The sequence below is a fragment of the Melospiza georgiana genome, chromosome Z (genome assembly GCF_028018845.1).
Source record: "Melospiza georgiana isolate bMelGeo1 chromosome Z, bMelGeo1.pri, whole genome shotgun sequence".
NCBI classification, from domain to species: domain Eukaryota; kingdom Metazoa; phylum Chordata; class Aves; order Passeriformes; family Passerellidae; genus Melospiza; species Melospiza georgiana.
In genome coordinates this window covers 82,302,722-82,319,426 of record NC_080465.1, presented here as the reverse complement: position 1 = coordinate 82,319,426, position 16,705 = coordinate 82,302,722, and the positions used below count along the sequence as shown (strand labels likewise).

General features: G+C 54.0%; 2 protein-coding genes across 3 annotated transcripts in view; one reads left to right on the top strand and one right to left on the bottom strand.

Moving 5' to 3' along the window:
- LOC131095541 (methyl-CpG-binding domain protein 2-like) overlaps positions 1-16,705 on the top strand; it is a 205,244-nt gene that overhangs the window by 63,759 nt on the left and 124,780 nt on the right. The window lies entirely within an intron of this gene.
- Positions 8,454-15,773, bottom strand: ELAC1 (elaC ribonuclease Z 1). 2 transcript variants are annotated; one of them, XM_058043436.1, is made up of 4 exons: positions 15,763-15,773; positions 13,340-13,562; positions 11,291-11,758; positions 8,454-10,519 (listed from the first exon to the last, which is right to left on the bottom strand). In XM_058043436.1, exons 2-4 carry the CDS (start codon positions 13,494-13,496, stop codon positions 10,023-10,025), a joined length of 1,122 nt encoding a protein of 373 aa, XP_057899419.1. In that variant the 5' UTR covers positions 13,497-13,562; positions 15,763-15,773; the 3' UTR covers positions 8,454-10,022. The 2 variants fall into 2 exon arrangements, with proteins under 2 accessions (XP_057899419.1, XP_057899418.1); XM_058043435.1 differs by lacking the exon at positions 15,763-15,773 and adding an exon at positions 13,711-14,648 and having other exon boundaries at positions 13,340-13,565.

Here is a 16,705-nt window from a genome sequence, read left to right as displayed (position 1 = left end):
TTGATTTTTCGACATGAAAATGATTTTGAAATTTTAATTTTAATTTTTTGACATGAAAATTATTTTGAAATTTGGATTTTTCGACATGAAAATGAATTTGAAATTTTGAAATTTTGATTTTCGACATGAAAATTATTTTGAAATTTTATTTTTAATTTTTCGACATGAAAATTATTTTGAAATTTAATTTTGATTTTTCGACATTAAAATAATTTTGAAATTTTGAAATTAATTAATTAATTAAATTTAATTAATTAAAAATATTAAAATTAATAAATAATTATTAAATTGGAATAAGGGATTTTAATGAAAAATTAAAATTTCTCCCTGCGGGCACCAAAATGGGCACCAAAATGGGCACCAAATGGGCACCGTGGGGCACCCAGATCCTGGCAGAATGGGCACCGAAATGGGCACCAAAATGGGCACCAAAATGGGCACCAAAATGGGCACCAAAATGGGCACAAAAAGGGCACCAAAATGGGCACCAAAATGGGCACCAAAATGGGCACCGTGGGCACCAAAATGGGCACCAAAATGGGCACCAAAATGGGCACCAAAATGGGCACAAAATGGGCACCATGGGGCACCCACACAGCAGCCAAAAGGTGCCCAAAAAATGCCCAAAAGGTGCCCAAAAGGTGCCCAAAAAATGCCCCAAAAATGCCCAAAAAATGCCCAAAAAAATGCCCACAAGGTGCCCAAAAAGTGCCCAAAAAGTGCCCAAAAAATGCCCAAAAAGTGCCCAAAATGTGCCCACAAGGTGCCCAAAAAATGCCCCAAAAATGCCCCAAAAATGCCCAAAAGGTGCCCAAAAAATGCCCACAAGGTGCCCAAAAAATGCCCAAAAGGTGCCCAAAAAATGCCCAAAAAATGCCCACAAGGTGCCCACAATGTGCCCAAAAAATGCCCACAAGGTGCCCAAAAAATGCCCAAAAAATGCCCACAATGTGCCACGCTCAGCACCCAAAAGGTGCCAAAAAAGTGCCCACAAGGTGCCCAAAAATGCCCACCAGGTGCCCAAAAAATGCCCAAAAAATGCCCACAAGGTGCCCAAAAAATGCCCACAAGGTGCCCCAAAAATGCCCAAAAAATGCCCACCCTGCACAGCCTGGGCACAGCCTGGGCACTGCCCCGTGTGCCACCCTCAGTGCCAGGGACAGCACAGCGATGCCAGGACAAGGTTGGCACCTCCAGGGATGCCAGGACAAGGTTGGCACCTCCAGGTGTGCCCTGAGCAGGGACAGGAGGTCCAGGCTGGCACAGAGGTTGGCACAGAGGTTGGCACAGGGGTTGGCACAGGGGTTGGCACAGAGGTTGGCACAGGGGTTGGCACAGGGGTTGGCACAGGGGCTGGCACAGGGGTTGGCACAGGGTTGGCACAGAGGTTGGCACAGAGGCTGGCACAGAGGTTGGCACAGGGTTGGCACAGAGGTTGGCACAGGGGCTGGCACAGAGGCTGGCACAGGGGTTGGCACAGGGTTGGCACAGGGACTGGCACAGGGGTTGGCACAGAGGTTGGCACAGGGGTTGGCACAGAGGTTGGCACAGAGGTTGGCACAGAGGTTGGCACAGGGGCTGGCACAGAGGTTGGCACAGGGTTGGCACAGGGGTTGGCACAGGGGTTGGCACTGGGGTTGGCACAGAGGTTGGCACAGGGGTTGGCACAGGGGTTGGCACAGGGACTGGCACAGAGGTTGGCACAGGGTTGGCACAGAGGTTGGCACAGGGGTTGGCACAGGGGTTGGCACAGGGGTTGGCACAGGGGTTGGCACAGAGGTTGGCACAGAGGTTGGCACAGGGTTGGCACAGAGGTTGGCACAGGGGTTGGCACAGGGGTTGGCACAGGGGTTGGCACAGGGGCTGGCACAGGGGTTGGCACAGGGTTGGCACATGCCAAGGGGGCACGGCGGGTGCCCGGCGCTGCAGAGCTCGGGGTGGAAAGTTTGGCAGCGGGGGGGGGGGGGGAGGGGATGGGGGGGGGATGCCGCGCTCTGGTGGCCGGGGAGAGGCCGGGAGGGGGAGCGGGCAGGGAGGCGGCGGTGGGGCCGGGGCAGGGGCCGTGAGGGAGGGGAGGCGCGCAGGGAGCCCGGGCAGCAGGGGAAGGCAGCGGGGAGGAGCCCGCCGCGGCCCGGGGCAGGCGCCCGGCAAGGCGGGGAAGCGCCCCGGGAAGCGGCGGGCAGGGGCGGGCAGGGAGCCCGGGCGGGGAGCGGAGGGAGCCCATGGGGCGGGCGGAGCGCAGTTACCTGGGTCGCTGTCCGGGCGCGGCCCGAGGCCGCCGTGAGGGGCGGCGGCGGCGGCGGCGGGGGAAGGCCCGGGCCTCCGCCCCCTCTGCTCGGCGCGGCGCGGCGGGGCGGCGCTGGCGGGCTCCGGGGTCAGCGGGCGCCCGCTGCCGGTCCCCGCCGCCTGCTGCCCGCGGTCCGCGCTGCCCGCGCCCTCGCCGCTCGTTTGTTGTCGCTGTCGCTGTCGCGGCCGCCGCCGACACGTCCGGGCCGCCGCCGTCGCGCATGCGCCACATCCGGGTCCCGCGGCGCCTGCGCGGCGCAGAGGGGGGCGCGGGCGGGCGCGTTGTGTTTGTGGTTGGCGGGCGGCGCTGCGGCGGCGCGGGGCGCGGGCGGGCGCGGTATGCGCGGGGCCCCGGTGTGAGGAATGAAACCCTGGGGACGAGAGCTCTGTGTCACAGCAGTAATTGGCAGCTGGTGTTAATGACGTTGATAAGGTCTTAATTGGAAGTGTTGGCCTGTTGTTAAACATTGAATGTTAGAATTCTAAGACTTGCCTTTAGCTGCCGCTGTTAGATGTTCCTATTTTACCCTGTATTTGTATCTCCTCATCATACTCTGTATCTGTACCCCGTGTTAGTTTGTTGTTAAGCATTGAATGTTAGAATTCTAAGGCTAGCCTTTAGCATCCGCTGTTAGATGTTGCTATTTTACCCTGTATTTGTGTCTCTCCCCGTCGCACTCTGTATTTGTACCCCGGATTTGCACCCATTCCTGTCGGGAACCGCTTCCCCGCTCCCCTGCTCCCAGGAGGATTTCGCCCGGGCTGGATTGAAATGCGAGGCTGTGGGAACTGTATGGACCCTCTCAAAACAACAAACCAGCACAGAAACTTTGACTTTAACGCACCAGCACCACACTAAGTCACCCACTTTTGACCAGAGCCAGATCCCATCCTGTCACCATCACTTTGATTGAAAGGAGCCTCAGAGCCCATCCAGTGCCACCCCTGCCATGGTCAGGGACACCTTCCACTGTCCCAGGCTGCTCCCAGCCCCATCCAGCCTGGCCTGGGACACTGCCAGGGATCCAGGGGCAGCCACAGCTGCTCTGGGCACCCTGGGCCAGGGCCTGCCCACCCTGCCAGCCAGCAATTCCTAATTCCCAATGTGCCAGAATCTGTGCCTGCCCTCTGGCAGTGGGAGCCATTGCCTGGGTGCTGTCCCTGCCTGCCTTGTCCCCGGGGGCTGTGCAGCTCTCCTGGAGCCCCTGGAGGCCCTGGCAGGGGCTCTAGGTGTCCCTGGAGCTTCTCTGGTGCAGCTGAGCAGCCCCAGCTGTGCCAGGCTGGCTCCAGAGCAGAGGGGCTCCAGCCCTGGCAGCAGCTCCGTGGCCTCCTCTGCACTGGCTGCAGCAGCTCCAGCTCCTTGTGCTGCTGGAGCCGGGGCTGGGGCAGCTCTGCAGGTGGGCTCTCACCTGAGCCCAGGGGCACAGGGGCAGGATCCCCCTGCCCTGCTGCCCACGCTGGGGATCAGCCCAGGGCAGGCTGTGCTCCTGCAGCAGTGCCAGCAGTGCCAGCCCCAGCAGTGCCAGCCCCAGCAGTGCCAGCCCCAGCAGTGCCAGCCCTGCAGCCCCAGCAGTGCCAGCAGTGCCAGCCCCAGCCCCACAGCCCCAGCAGTGCCACCCCAGCAGTGCCAGCCCCAGCAGTGCCAGCCCCAGCAGTGCCAGCCCCGCAGCCCCAGCAGTGCCAGCCCCAGCAGTGCCAGCCCTGCTGCCCTCAGCGCTGCTGCCCCTCCAGCTCCTCACCAGCACAAGCAAACTGCCCAGAGCAGCTCAGCTGAGAAGGAAAAATGTTTTAGAACTGGAATGTTGCACCTTCCTGCCTGCGTGGTGCTGAGCCACCGTTTGAATGCAGAACAGAATGGAAAAAGGTGTGCAAAGTACCTCATCTCCTGGGAAATGCAATGCATTTTTTCTGAATACAAGGGGATTTTGGCAAGGTGCTGTCACAGCCACTCTAATAAGAACAAAGAATAATGGGAACTTTTAAAATTTCTTCAAAATTTGCTGCTCACAGTGTTCAGTCATTTATAGTCAGTTCCACGTGCTGAGGCCGAAGACCTTGTGTTGAAAAGCAACACATGATGGATGCTCCTGTATTTGACATCTCCTCCTGGGCAGATGCAACTGAAGTCTCTCCATGCCTGGATTTGCCGAGTGCGGTGCAAATTACACATTTCTGTAACTCTGGGGGCAAAACACCCATTTCTGTAATAATATTATAATATTGTATATAATATAATATAATATAATATAATATAATATAATATAATATAATATAATATAATATAATATAATATAATATAATATAATATAATATAATATAATATAATATAATATAATATATAATAGATAATAATATATTATATTTTATTCTATATTCTATATTCTATATTATATATTATATATTATACATTCTATATTCTATATTATATATTATATATTTATATGATATAATGATACAAAATAATAATGATAATGATGATGATGATGACGATGATGATGATGATGATGATGATGATGATGATGATAATAATAATAATAATAATAATAATAATAATAATAATAATAATAATAATATTTCAGATTAATAATAAAAAATGGACTAAGCTGCCCCCCGTGCCAAACCAGGGGTTTCAGGGAGGCCTGGGCCAGCCCTGCCAGCTGGCCAGAACACACATTTCTAGAACCAAACCACCCCGGGTAAATAACTAATGTGCTGTTCCTCACAAACAAACACAGCTCAGTCAGAGACAACTCTTTTTTTAGTCTGTTAAAAAAAAAAAAAACCACAAAAAATACAACAAAAACAACAACAACAACCAAAAAAACCCCCAAACAAACAAAGCAAAGAACCCCCAAAAATCCCACGGAAACCAAACAAAGAAAAACACAATAAAAACCCATAACAAAAACCAAAACCCATAACAAAACCCCCAAAAACAAACCCCAAAAAACCATAAACAAAACAAAACCAAACCAACAAAGGACACCCAAAAAACTCACCAAACAAGCAACAAAATAAGAAGATCATGGGTTTTTTTCCTGCCCTGGCAGCTGCAGATTCCCACCTGGGCCATGGGGAGCAGCTGACAGCAAGGCTGGGACGCCCACAGCTGGATTTCACAGCTGGATTTAGCACCCACAGCTGCATTTCCTGTCTGGATTTCTCACCCACAGCTGCATTTCTCAGTTGGGTTTCCCTGCCCAGCTGGATTCAGCACCCACAGCTGGATTTAGCACCCACAGCTGGATTCAGCACCCACAGCTGGATTCAGCACCCACAGCTGGATGTCCCTGCCCAGCTGGATTTCCCTTCCCAGTTGGGTTTAGCTCCCACAGCTGGATTCAGCACCCACAGCTGGATTTCCCTGCCCAGCTGGATTCAGCACCCACAGCTGGATTCAGCACCCACAGCTGGATGTCCCTGCCCAGCTGGATTTCCCTTCCCAGTTGGGTTTAGCTCCCACAGCTGGATTCAGCACCCACAGCTGGATTTCCCTGCCCGGCTGGATTCAGCACCCACAGCTGGATTCCCTTTCCCGGCTGCCTTTCCCGGAGCACGGCTGCTGCCGGTCGGTGCTGCAGGGCCCCTGCCCAGCTCTCCCGCCCGTGCTGCCCCCAGAGCCGGGCGTGCGCAGCTCCCTGCCCTGCCCTGCCCTGCCCTGCCCTGCCCTGCCCTGCTGCTGGGCTGTGCTGCCCCAGGAACATCCCTGCTCTCTCACAGCTCCCACGTCTCCTTCCTGCCCTCCCTTCCTCTTCCCCGCAGCATGAAACGCTCCCTCTGCAGTTCTGCCCGGCCCTTCTGCTGGTGACAGCTGAAAAAAGGGGAACCAAACTAGAGGGGCTCTTCCAGGAAGGCAGAGGGATGTTTAAAATGAGCTATTCGGACCCTAAACGTGACTTTAGAAACTCTCCCTTTACGGCCCCAGCAGCTGTCACAGCTCCCTCACGGTGCGGAGCAGAGTCCTTGCCCGCTGTCGGGGAACCCTCAGGCACATCTGCCGGAATGCAGAGGAATTCTGCTCCCCGGCAACCCACACATGATTAATGGGAAGGTAAACTCACCGGGAACACAGACCACTGATGGTCAAACCTCTCCTGACCGGCACGCACGTTCCTGCTAATTTAATCCAGGTTTCATTAGCAGTCAGGATCACCAGGTAATTTGTACCCAGGCTTTGAGGAGAGGGGAGCAGGCTGAGCAAGGACACAGGGCCTGATGGAAAAGAGGCAGCTATAGTTGGTTCCGAAATGCTAAAATGCACTAAATGGGAAGTGCAGCAGTTCTGCACAACCCAGCGCTGGGTGTGTGATGTGCCCAAGAGCAATCCGTGTTTGAATGCACAGCAGAGACCTGGCCTTGAGTCAGCCCCAGCAGCCCTCAGCTCTTCCTCCCAGGCCAGGGAAAGCGGCATTCCCTCCCTCAGCTCTCCCCGTGGAATAATGGCATGAGAGTTGCACGGATGACTCGGCTGCGCAGCCGATCCCTGGCCCGTTACCTGGGGAGGCCCTGGCTGCTGCTGCCGTGGGACGCTCTCTGCCCTCGCCGCCCTTTGCCCAAAATCACCCATTCTGAGCCCGGGTTCCCATCCCAAACCAAAGGCCTGAGGCCGTGCCCTGGGCTGCCAGTCACAGCTGTGCATGAACAGGTGTAAACACGGGGGTTTGGGGTTGTCCCCGTCACAGGCGGGCATGGCAGGGCGGGTCAGGACAGCAGAGCTGTTCTGTCCCGGTGTGAAACCCGGCACGGCTCGGCTCCTGAGCACCCAAACCTGGGTGTGGCACCACGGCCCCGGCACGGGACACCGCTTCTGTCAGAGAGAACGGAGTACAGCGTGCGGGGAGACAGAACACGCCTGCACGGCCCACAGAGCCTGCCTGTATCGCACGGCACTTCTGAGAGACAAACACAGAGATCGGCAGGCTCCAGGTCCTTCGCGCCTGCCACTCCTCCCAGCATTACTGCTTTAAGAAACCAAAGAATCCTGTGGGAATCTATAAAAGTAAGAGGGTTTTGGGAATGCTGCAAAAGGGAGACTTCAGAGAGAGCAGAACTGTGGTTGGACCAAAGCAGTAGCCATGAGACTGATTAGCAAAAAAATTATGTGAGAAGTAAAAAAGTAAAGACAAATGGAACAATGGTCTGTGTTAACACTTGTCTAGAATAACACTTTTCTTTAGGTTGCAGAAAAGTACATTTAGTGAGGTATTAGGATATTAATACTGGAGCTCTGTGCATTGTGTTTAAGGCTCACAAGCAGGTATTGCATTCGAAATAAGCAAGCACTGTTTAACCAAAGGTACCTGTGCTTACAGTGGTTGGGTGGAACTACTCTCAATGTGCTTTTGCTTTGTGTGATTGGGCAAAAAACTTTCAAGGTGAGTTGTAGCATTTTTAGTTTCCTACCTAAAATGTGAGCTAATGCCATCTTTTCATTGTCACAACTGTGCAATGAAGCCCATGCTGGAAAATAAAACAGCTCAAGAAGCGTTTCTAGCCATTCAGTCTCGTTCCCAGTTTGTACCCAGCCCCCAGCCAGCAATAAATCCCTGCACATCTGCAGCGTGAGTGAAGGCAAAACGTGGATGTTGGTGTGAGCCAGTTCTGATTTGCTGCCAGCACAGGCGAGACAGAGGCTGGGCAGGGTGGGAATAGCCATGGAACTCACCTTGCTCCACGTGGCCAGAGGCTGGGAATGTCACCCTGCTCCTCTCTCTGCCTGTGCTGCATTGCAGCCCAGCACAGGCACTGCACTGGTAAAGTTTAGAATTTTTAAAATAAAGTTTACAAATTTTCAGAATTTTTCGGTAAGGTAAAGTTTGGAATTTTTAGAATGAAGTTTAGAAATTTTTAGAATCTTTCAGTAAGTTAAAGTATTCGATTTGAGATTTTGGAAAGGGTTTCTAAACTTAAGTGTTTAGAATCAAACTTTAGAAACTCAACTTAGAGGTGAGAATGTGGATGTATAGTTTAAAGCAGACACACATTAAGCTAAGTAAAGGAAACCTCAGGCTTTTAAAACTTAAGATATAGAAAAAAAAGTAGTTATAAAAGTATTTAGAAATTTAAAATACAGTGCTGTAAGTTTGTGTGTTATAATATAATTAACTAAAAAAACTTACGTTGTCGCATGAATCTAAAAGATAAAATATTTAAAGATGAAGTTCTTGTTGACAATGTTTTATTGGCTAATAAATCTTTACAAGGTTTTGTAACCAGAAGTCTTGTGACATTCTGAGCTGTGCTATGAAGATGTGAGCTCAACTCACCCTTCTTACTTATGTAGAGATAAAAAAATAAACCGCATCATCAAAAATAATTCAAAAGTCTCGTCTCAATTCAAAATTCCTCACAGCGTCAGATCAGCAAATTCAGGTAAAACTTGGGGAAGCCCAGCTTCTGGTTTGGGGTGGGGAGGACAGGAGATGGAAGCAGCTCTGTGCGTCCCCCCAGGTCACTGCAGAAACGGGCTGAGCTCGTGCAGGTGACGCTCCCCACACTGCTGCAGACACAGAGGTGCCTCTGTCGGGATAATCCATCCTTCAAATGCTTTGGAGGGACAGTTTAATGAGGAGCATTGCCACCCTCCTGGAGGCTTCCAGAGCGTGCTTCCCGAACGTTACTGGGCGTGAAAATGCAGTGCCGGTGCTCCAGAGCGTTAATGGATCAAACCGTGAATTCCCTTCTGACAGGAAGCCTGAACTCTCTTTATTTATGAGCAAACTTCATCTGCAGGTGTGGCACGAGAAGAGCTCCTGCACTGAGCCCGGCAATGCCCCCAGTCACACCCACTCTGTGGTCACAAACATTTTCACTGCTCAGCTGGGATCTTGTTATGAAGTCTTTGGTTTTTACTGTTTCACTGGGATCTCTGTGGTCACAAATCCTGAGTTCTCACTTTTTAATTGGGATCTCTATTGTCACAAAGTCCTTTGTTTTCATTTTTTAGTTGGGATCTTGTCATGAAGTCCTGAGTTTTCACTTTTTCATTGAGATCTCTGTGGTCATGAAGTCCTTGTTTTTCACTGTTTCACTGGGGTCTCATGATGAAGTCCTTGGTTTTGGTTGTTTCATTGGGATCTCTGTGGTCACAAAGTCCTTGGTTTTCACTATTTCATTGGGATCTTGTCATGAAGTCCTCAGTTCTCATTGTTTCATTGGGATCTCATGATGAAGCCCTCGTTTTCCACTGTTTCATTGGGATCTCTGTTGTCACAAAGTCCTTGTTTTTCATTGTTTCATTGGGTTCCCTCTGGTCACAAAGTTCTCATTTTTAACGGTTTCATTGGGACCTCATGATGAAGTCCTCAGTTCTCACTGTTTCACTGGGATCTCATAATGAAGTCCTTGTTTTAAACTGTTTAATTGGGATTGTTTTAAACTGTTTAATTGGGATCTCATGAAGAAGTCCTCGTTTTTCAGTTTTTCATTGGGATCTCATGACGAAGTCCTCGTTCTTACTGTTTCATTTGGTTCCCTGTGGTCACAAAGTCCTTGTTTTTGTTTTTTATTGGGATCTCATGATGAATTCCTTGTTTTAAACTGTTTCATTGGGATCTCATGATGAAGTCCTCATTCTCACTGTTTCATTGGGTTCTCTGTGATCACAAAGTCCTCGGTTTTGTTTTTCATTGGGATCTCACGATGAAGTCCTTGTCTTAAACTGTTTCATTGGGATCTCATAACGAAGTCCTCGTTTTCCAGTTTTTCCTTGGGATCTCATAACAAAGTCCTCGTTCTCACTGTTTCATTGGGTTCTCTGTGGTCACGAAGTCCTCGGTTTTGTTTTTCATGGGTATCTCGATGGTCATGAAGTCCTCGGCCAGCGTCACCTCCTGGCCGCCCATCGCGGCCTCGGCCTCCCTCCTGAGGGTGTCGATGTCGCTGCGGCCGTCGCCGCGGCGCTGGTACCGCTGGCTGAAGTGGGTCAGCACCAGCCTCCTGGCGCGGCACTCCAGGGCGAAGCGCGCGGCCAGGCCGGGCGTGCTGTGCCCGCGCTGGCGCGCCGCGTCCTGCTGGCCGTCGCCCAGCGTGGCCTCGTGCACCAGCAGGTCGGCGTGGCCGCAGAGGCGCCGCGCGCCCGGCCCCACGGGCCCCGCGCAGTCGCCCAGCACGCAGACCTTCCTGCCGGGCACGGGCGGGCTCAGCACGTCCCGCGGCCGCACCGTCACGCCGCCGCTCAGCTCCACGGCGCGGCCGCGCTTCAGCTCCCCGTACAGGGCACCGGGCGGCACTCCTGCCAGGGAGAGGAAAACAGCCCTAAGCGCTGCACCCGCCGTGCTGTCGCAGCTCTGTTAGCTTCAAAACACACCCCCTGAGGTATGCTAGGCAGAAAGCTGGCTCACTGGGAAAAAACACGGCCTCACTATTAAAATCAGCCAATATTTCAGATTTTTCATACAAATTAAGAGCTTGTAACCTTAGCAGGATATGACTTTCAGACAATACATTGTTTAAAAGCAGAGATTTCCTTCTTATGTCCTGGAAGATTGCAAACACACAGTCGAAGCGCAAGGAAGTGCGTTTGAAGAAAATCATGGAATCCTAGAATAGCTTGGGTTGGAAGGCACCTCCAAGTTCATCCTGCCATGGGCAGGGACACCCTCCACTGTCTCAGGGTTGGGCTCCTCCAGGGATGGGGCAGCCACGAGGAAACTGCTCAGGGAAACTACATCAAAAAACCCAGTTATATTGCTCGTCTTAAAGTCAAGAAAATCATGCAAATACACTGGCCGTGTGTTTTCCTGAAAGCCACGCTGAGCTGTTTAACCTCTGGCTAAACCTGAGCTTGTCAGCTGTTGCCAGCATGGAAGTGGTCTGTGGCATTCCCTGGCACCAGCGTCACACACCGGATCACAGCGCAGCCTGGAGGTCAGGTGCCAGACAGAAAATGGAAAATTGGGTTAAAACGGGCTACGGAGAGAGACAGCAGCTTGGGTTTGCTAGAACACATAGGAAGGCGGCCGTAAAAGAAGTAAAAAGAAGAAAAATAAGTCGAAGTAGGTACCAAGTTCTTGCAGCAAGTGCACTTTGAGCTTCCCGGGCCGCGGCTTCTCCTCCACGACGAAGCCGAAGGAGGGCACGCGGTGGAAGAGGCGGAAGGCCCTCACGGACAGCTCCTCGTCCTCCAGCAGCAGGTACGAGTCTGTTTCTGCATCCAGGTGCAGGACCGTCCCCGGAGGCGCCTGGGCGAGCGCCGCGCCCCGGTCCAGGCCCGAGAAGTCGCGGAATTCCCCGGCGGGGCACTGGTCCTGCGTGGGCACCAGCTCGTGCACGCGGCAGGGCAGCACGGGCTGCGAGTGCGACAGCTCCAGGCTCCGCCACAGGAAGCTCCGCAGCCCCAGCGGCCCGTAAATATCGATGGGCGCCGCGCTGGCTTCGGGGCTCCTCTGCAGGGTCAGCGTGCACAGCAGCCCAGGGAGACCAAACATGTGGTCGCCGTGGAGGTGAGTGATGAAAATCTTGGTGATTTTGGCTGTTGAACAGAACAGGAATAGACAAAGACAGGAAAACAGACAATGTAACCACTCCTGTTTGGCGAGATGCTTGAAACAAGATGTCTGAAACAAGCGAGGAGGGAAATTAAAACCAGTGCTTAATGGACAAATCCCAGCCCAAAAGGTGTTTCTTTCCCCATCCCTTCCACACAAGGCAGATTTTGGCCTGATAGCCAAGAAGAGGCTGCAGAGATGCAAGGTTTAGCTCCTTCTGAGCCAAGCATTCCACAAGCATGGAATGGGCCTGGCTGGTGACATCTGCCATGTGAAATGCAAGGACGTGCTGGGAAGCATTTGAGCTTCCATCTTACAGAAAATCTGCAGACTAACCAGGAACACAATGAGGAATTTGTGTTGCTCCTTCCAGCCCACGGAACGAACAAAATAAAAAGTAACCAAAAGCAAACCAGCACGCAGTGTTGATTTCATAGTTTTTTAAGAGGCAAGAACCCCACCGTTGCTGACTGGTTTGTTTAAAACAAGATAAAAAATGGCTCTGTAAATGTCTGGGCTTTCTTTGGTGCCTGGGCTGCCTGGCCCCAGCTGGGCCCTGCCCAGAGGAGCCCAGAACTCTCTCATTGCACACACAAGTCCTTTAACCAGGCTGCCTCTGTCTCTGCTGAACTCCCAATTCCACACAGCCAGGCATTTCCTCCAGCACCTGCTGGGACTGAGCCACAGGAATGACAGAATCGCCTGCTTTTGTTTGAAGATGATTTCAGTAAACAATTTCATAGAAGTCACTCCATCTACCTGACATTAAATTCCCTGATAGGTTTTGGAGGAGCAGGAGCCTGTATTTCTGTTTGTAACTGACAATTCATTCTTTGGGGTAGAGAAGTCAGCTTGGCCACTGAGGACTGTGGAAGCACAGCGGCTGTGACAGTGAGGTGAGCTTTATTCCTGGTTCGTTTGCCAAAAGGTGAAAGTTACCCCTGACACACAGAGCCTCGCTTGAAAAGAGACATTTACCCACAGGAAGGCTCACCGCAGGTTTGCCCTCCAGGGAGCTGCCTCCAGACAAACAACAACCAAACCGTTCCTGTTTCAAGCTGCTTCAGGCCGCGTTTGACATTGCTAAGCGCGATGAATTAATTCCCATTGTCTCTGTGCCCAGGGGCGGCCAGAGATGGCTGCGGAGCAGGTCGGGCAGCCCCGCCCAAGGCAGCCCTTCCCTTCCCTTCCCTTCCCTTCCCTTCCCTTCCCTTCCCTTCCCTTCCCTTCCCTTCCCTTCCCTTCCCTTCCCTTCCCTTCCCTTCCCTTCCCTTCCCTTCCCTTCCCTTCCCTTCCCTTCCCTTCCCTTCCCTTCCCTTCCCTTCCCTTCCCTTCCCTTCCCTTCCCTTCCCTTCCCTTCCCTTCCCTTCCCTTCCCTTCCCTTCCCTTCCCTTCCCTTCCCTTCCCTTCCCTTCCCTTCCCTTCCCTTCCCTTCCCTTCCCTTCCCTTCCCTTCCCTTCCCTTCCCTTCCCTTCCCTTCCCTTCCCTTCCCTTCCCTTCCCTTCCCTTCCCTTCCCTTCCCGTCGGGTGCCTCCCGGAGCTGTCCCGCAGCCGAGGGCACACACCTGCCCGCAGGTGGCTCCTCATGAGCTGTGTCTGTGTCCCCTCGCCGCAGTCGAAGAGCCAGCACTGCCCTGCCCTGCGCAGCACCAGCGCCGAGGCCCCGCGGGCCGGGCTCGGGAAGGCCGCGCCCGTGCCCAGGAAGGTGACATCCAGCGACATCCCGGGACGGCGGCACCGGCAACACCGAGCGGCCGCCGGCTGGGACACGGAACACAGAGCGGGCGCCTGCTGGAACACAGAGCAGGTACCTGTTCAAACACAGAACACAGAACATGGGACACAGAGCAGGTACCTGTTCAAACACAGAGCACAGAGCAGGTACCTGTTCAAACACAGAACACAGAACATGGGACACAGAGCACAGAGCAGGTACCTGTTCAAACACAGAACACGTGTGCCAGGCTCCGGGACAGGAACAGCTCCCAGGGCACGGCTGGAGCTGTGCCAGAGGGGTTTGGGTGGGATCTCAGGGAAAGGCTCTTCCCCAGAGGGTGCTGGCCCTGCCCAGGCTCCCCAGGGATGGGCACAGCCCCGAGGCTGCCAGAGCTCCAGGAGCCTTTGGACAGCGCTGCCAGGGATGCCCAGGGTGGGATTGTTGGGGGTCTGTGCAGGGCAGGGGCTGGGCTGGGGGATCCTTGGGGTCCCTTCCAACTTGGGGTATTCTGTGATTTGATGTATTTGTGCAGGGAAAACAACAAACATTTTAGTTTTAAGTTAAGGCATCCTCCCTCCACAGTTTGGTGTGAGGATAAAATTCCCTTTCCCTTAAAACATATAAGTAAAACCTGCCTAGAGCAGGATATGACTTTCAGATAACGCATTGTTTAAAAGCAGAGATTTCCTTCTTATGTCCTGGAAGATTGCAAACACACAGCCCAAACACAAATCCTGTGTGGATTCCCAGAGAAAACAGCCCCATCCAGTTGGAACAGCTCTAAGCTCTAACCCCACCCAATAAATGAATGAATAAATTATTTGTTTCCTCTGAGCTCTGTTTAAATGTTGAGTTTCCCTGTGTGAGCGTTCCCTCTAGGAGTGTTTCAGGATGAGTTTCTCTGAGCAGTCTCTGCTGACATTTAAACACCATTCCTGGATTTCAGGAGCGGGCAGTGCAGAGATGCAGAGGGGAAGGGTCCCTTGCCCCAGAGCAGCTTCAGAGAGGCAGGGGTGACCCGAGGGCACAGGCAGGGGAACACCTGCTTCACCCCAGACACTGTGCCCAGCCGTGCATGTGTCTGTGATGGTGTCTGCAGGAGGAGCCTGGCTGGCTGGCAGGGCCCATGCGGACAGCACACTGCTCTCCCACCTCACGGAGCGGGATTCCTCCAGCCCTAGTCCTCCAGAATTTGCTCCCACATTCTTTTCAGAAGGATTTAAAATTTCAGGCACCTTAATGGCTTCAGATGGTTTTCAAAATAATTTCTGAAGTTCAGTTGTTTTTAGATGGGTTTCCACAGCCTCCCAGGTTTTGTTCCCTGTGAGGGTGGGCAGGCCCTGGCCCAGGGTGCCCAGAGCAGCTGTGGCTGCCCCTGGATCCCTGGCAGTGCCCCAGGCCAGGCTGGATGGGGCTGGGAGCAGCCTGGGACAGTGGGAGCTGTCCCTGCACATGGCAGGGGTGGCACTGGATGGGCTTTGAGGACCCTCTAACCCAAAGCATTCCAGGATTCTGGAATTCCAGAAGAAAGCTCTCTCTTCCCCGGTGGGCTTGCAGGGTCCTCCCACACAGACCAAGGTACAACCTGGCCTTGGGGGGCTCGGGGTGAGCCATGATTCATGCCCATCTCAGACCAAATGCAGAAATAAACACTTTGCAAATGCAAATATTTGTATTTTCCTTTTCCTCTGTGTGAAATCATGGCATCTTACAAGAATTGAATGGTTTGGGTTGGAAGGAAATACTTGAAAATATTTGTATTGAAAATACTTGTACTCTCTGCCATGTGCAGGGACAGCTCCCACTGTCCCAGGCTGCTCCCAGCCCCATCCAGCCTGGCCTGGGACACTGCCAGGGATCCAGGGGCAGCCACAGCTGCTCTGGGCACCCTGGGCCAGGGCCTGCCCACCCTCCCAGCCAGCAATTCCTAATTCCCAATGTGCCAGAATCTGTGCCTGCCCTCTGGCAGTGGGAGCCATTGCCTGGGTGCTGTCCCTGCCTGCCTTGTCCCCAGGGGCTGTGCAGCTCCGGGAGGCCCTGGCAGGGCTCCGAGCTCTCCTTTCGGCACCCCGGGCCGGGCTCCCTCAGCCGCCGCCGCTCCGCCCGCGCTCCCGGCCCGGGCTCGGGGCTCGGGGCACGCGGTGGGGCCGGGGCGGACACGGGGACACCGGGATGGGCTGGGGGGGCCCGGCCCCGCTCCCGACTCGCCCCAGCCCCGGTTCCAGCCCTGGCCCTGTCCCGGTTCCAGCCCAGGCCCGGTCCCGGCCTTACCTCGCGGGCGGCGCCAGGCAGGGCGGGCGGGCCGTGAGGAGAGCCCGCCCTGCGCCTGAGGGAACGGGGGCGGATCGCGCCCTCGGACCGAGTGTGGCGAAAAGAACGAGTGCTGGAGCGGCACCGGGTCCGGGCAATCCCGGGATAAACCCCGGCTGGGGATGAGCAGAGGGAGCAGCCCTGGGAGAAGGAGCTGGGGGCGCTGTGGGTGAGAACCGGACCTGCCCCAGCCTGAACCCCCTGCCCGGTTGCCCTCGCTGAGGGATCAGCCCAGGCAATATAACAAAATTTTTAAATTCCGTTATTCTTGGTTCTTATTAGAGTGGCTGTGACAGCACCTTGCCAAAATCCCCTTGTATTCAGAAAAAATGCATTGCATTTTCCAGGAGATGAGGTACTTTGCACACCTTTTCCCATTCTGTTCTGCATTCAAACGGTGGCTCAGCACCACGCAGGCAGGAAGGTGCAACATTCCAGTTCTAAAACATTTTTCCTTCTCAGCTGAGCTGCTCTGGGCAGTTTGCTTGTGCTGGTGAGGAGCTGGAGGGGCAGCAGCGCTGAGGGCAGCAGGGCTGGCACTGCTGGGGCTGCGGGGCTGGGGCTGGCACTGCTGGGGCTGGCACTGCTGGGCTGCAGGGCTGGCACTGCTGGGGCTGGCACTGCTGGCACTGCTGGGCTGCAGGGCTGGCACTGCTGGGGCTGCGGGGCTGGCACTGCTGCAGGAGCACAGCCTGCCCTGGGCTGATCCCCAGCATGGGCAGCAGGGCAGGGGGATCCTGCCCCTGTGCCCCTGGGCTCAGGTGAGAGCCCACCTGCAGAGCTGCCCCAGCCCCGGCTCCAGCAGCACAAGGAGCTGGAGCTGCTGCAGCCAGTGCAGAGGAGGCCACGGAGCTGCTGCCAGGGCTGGAGCCCCTCTGCTCTGGAGCCAGCCTGGCCCAGCTGG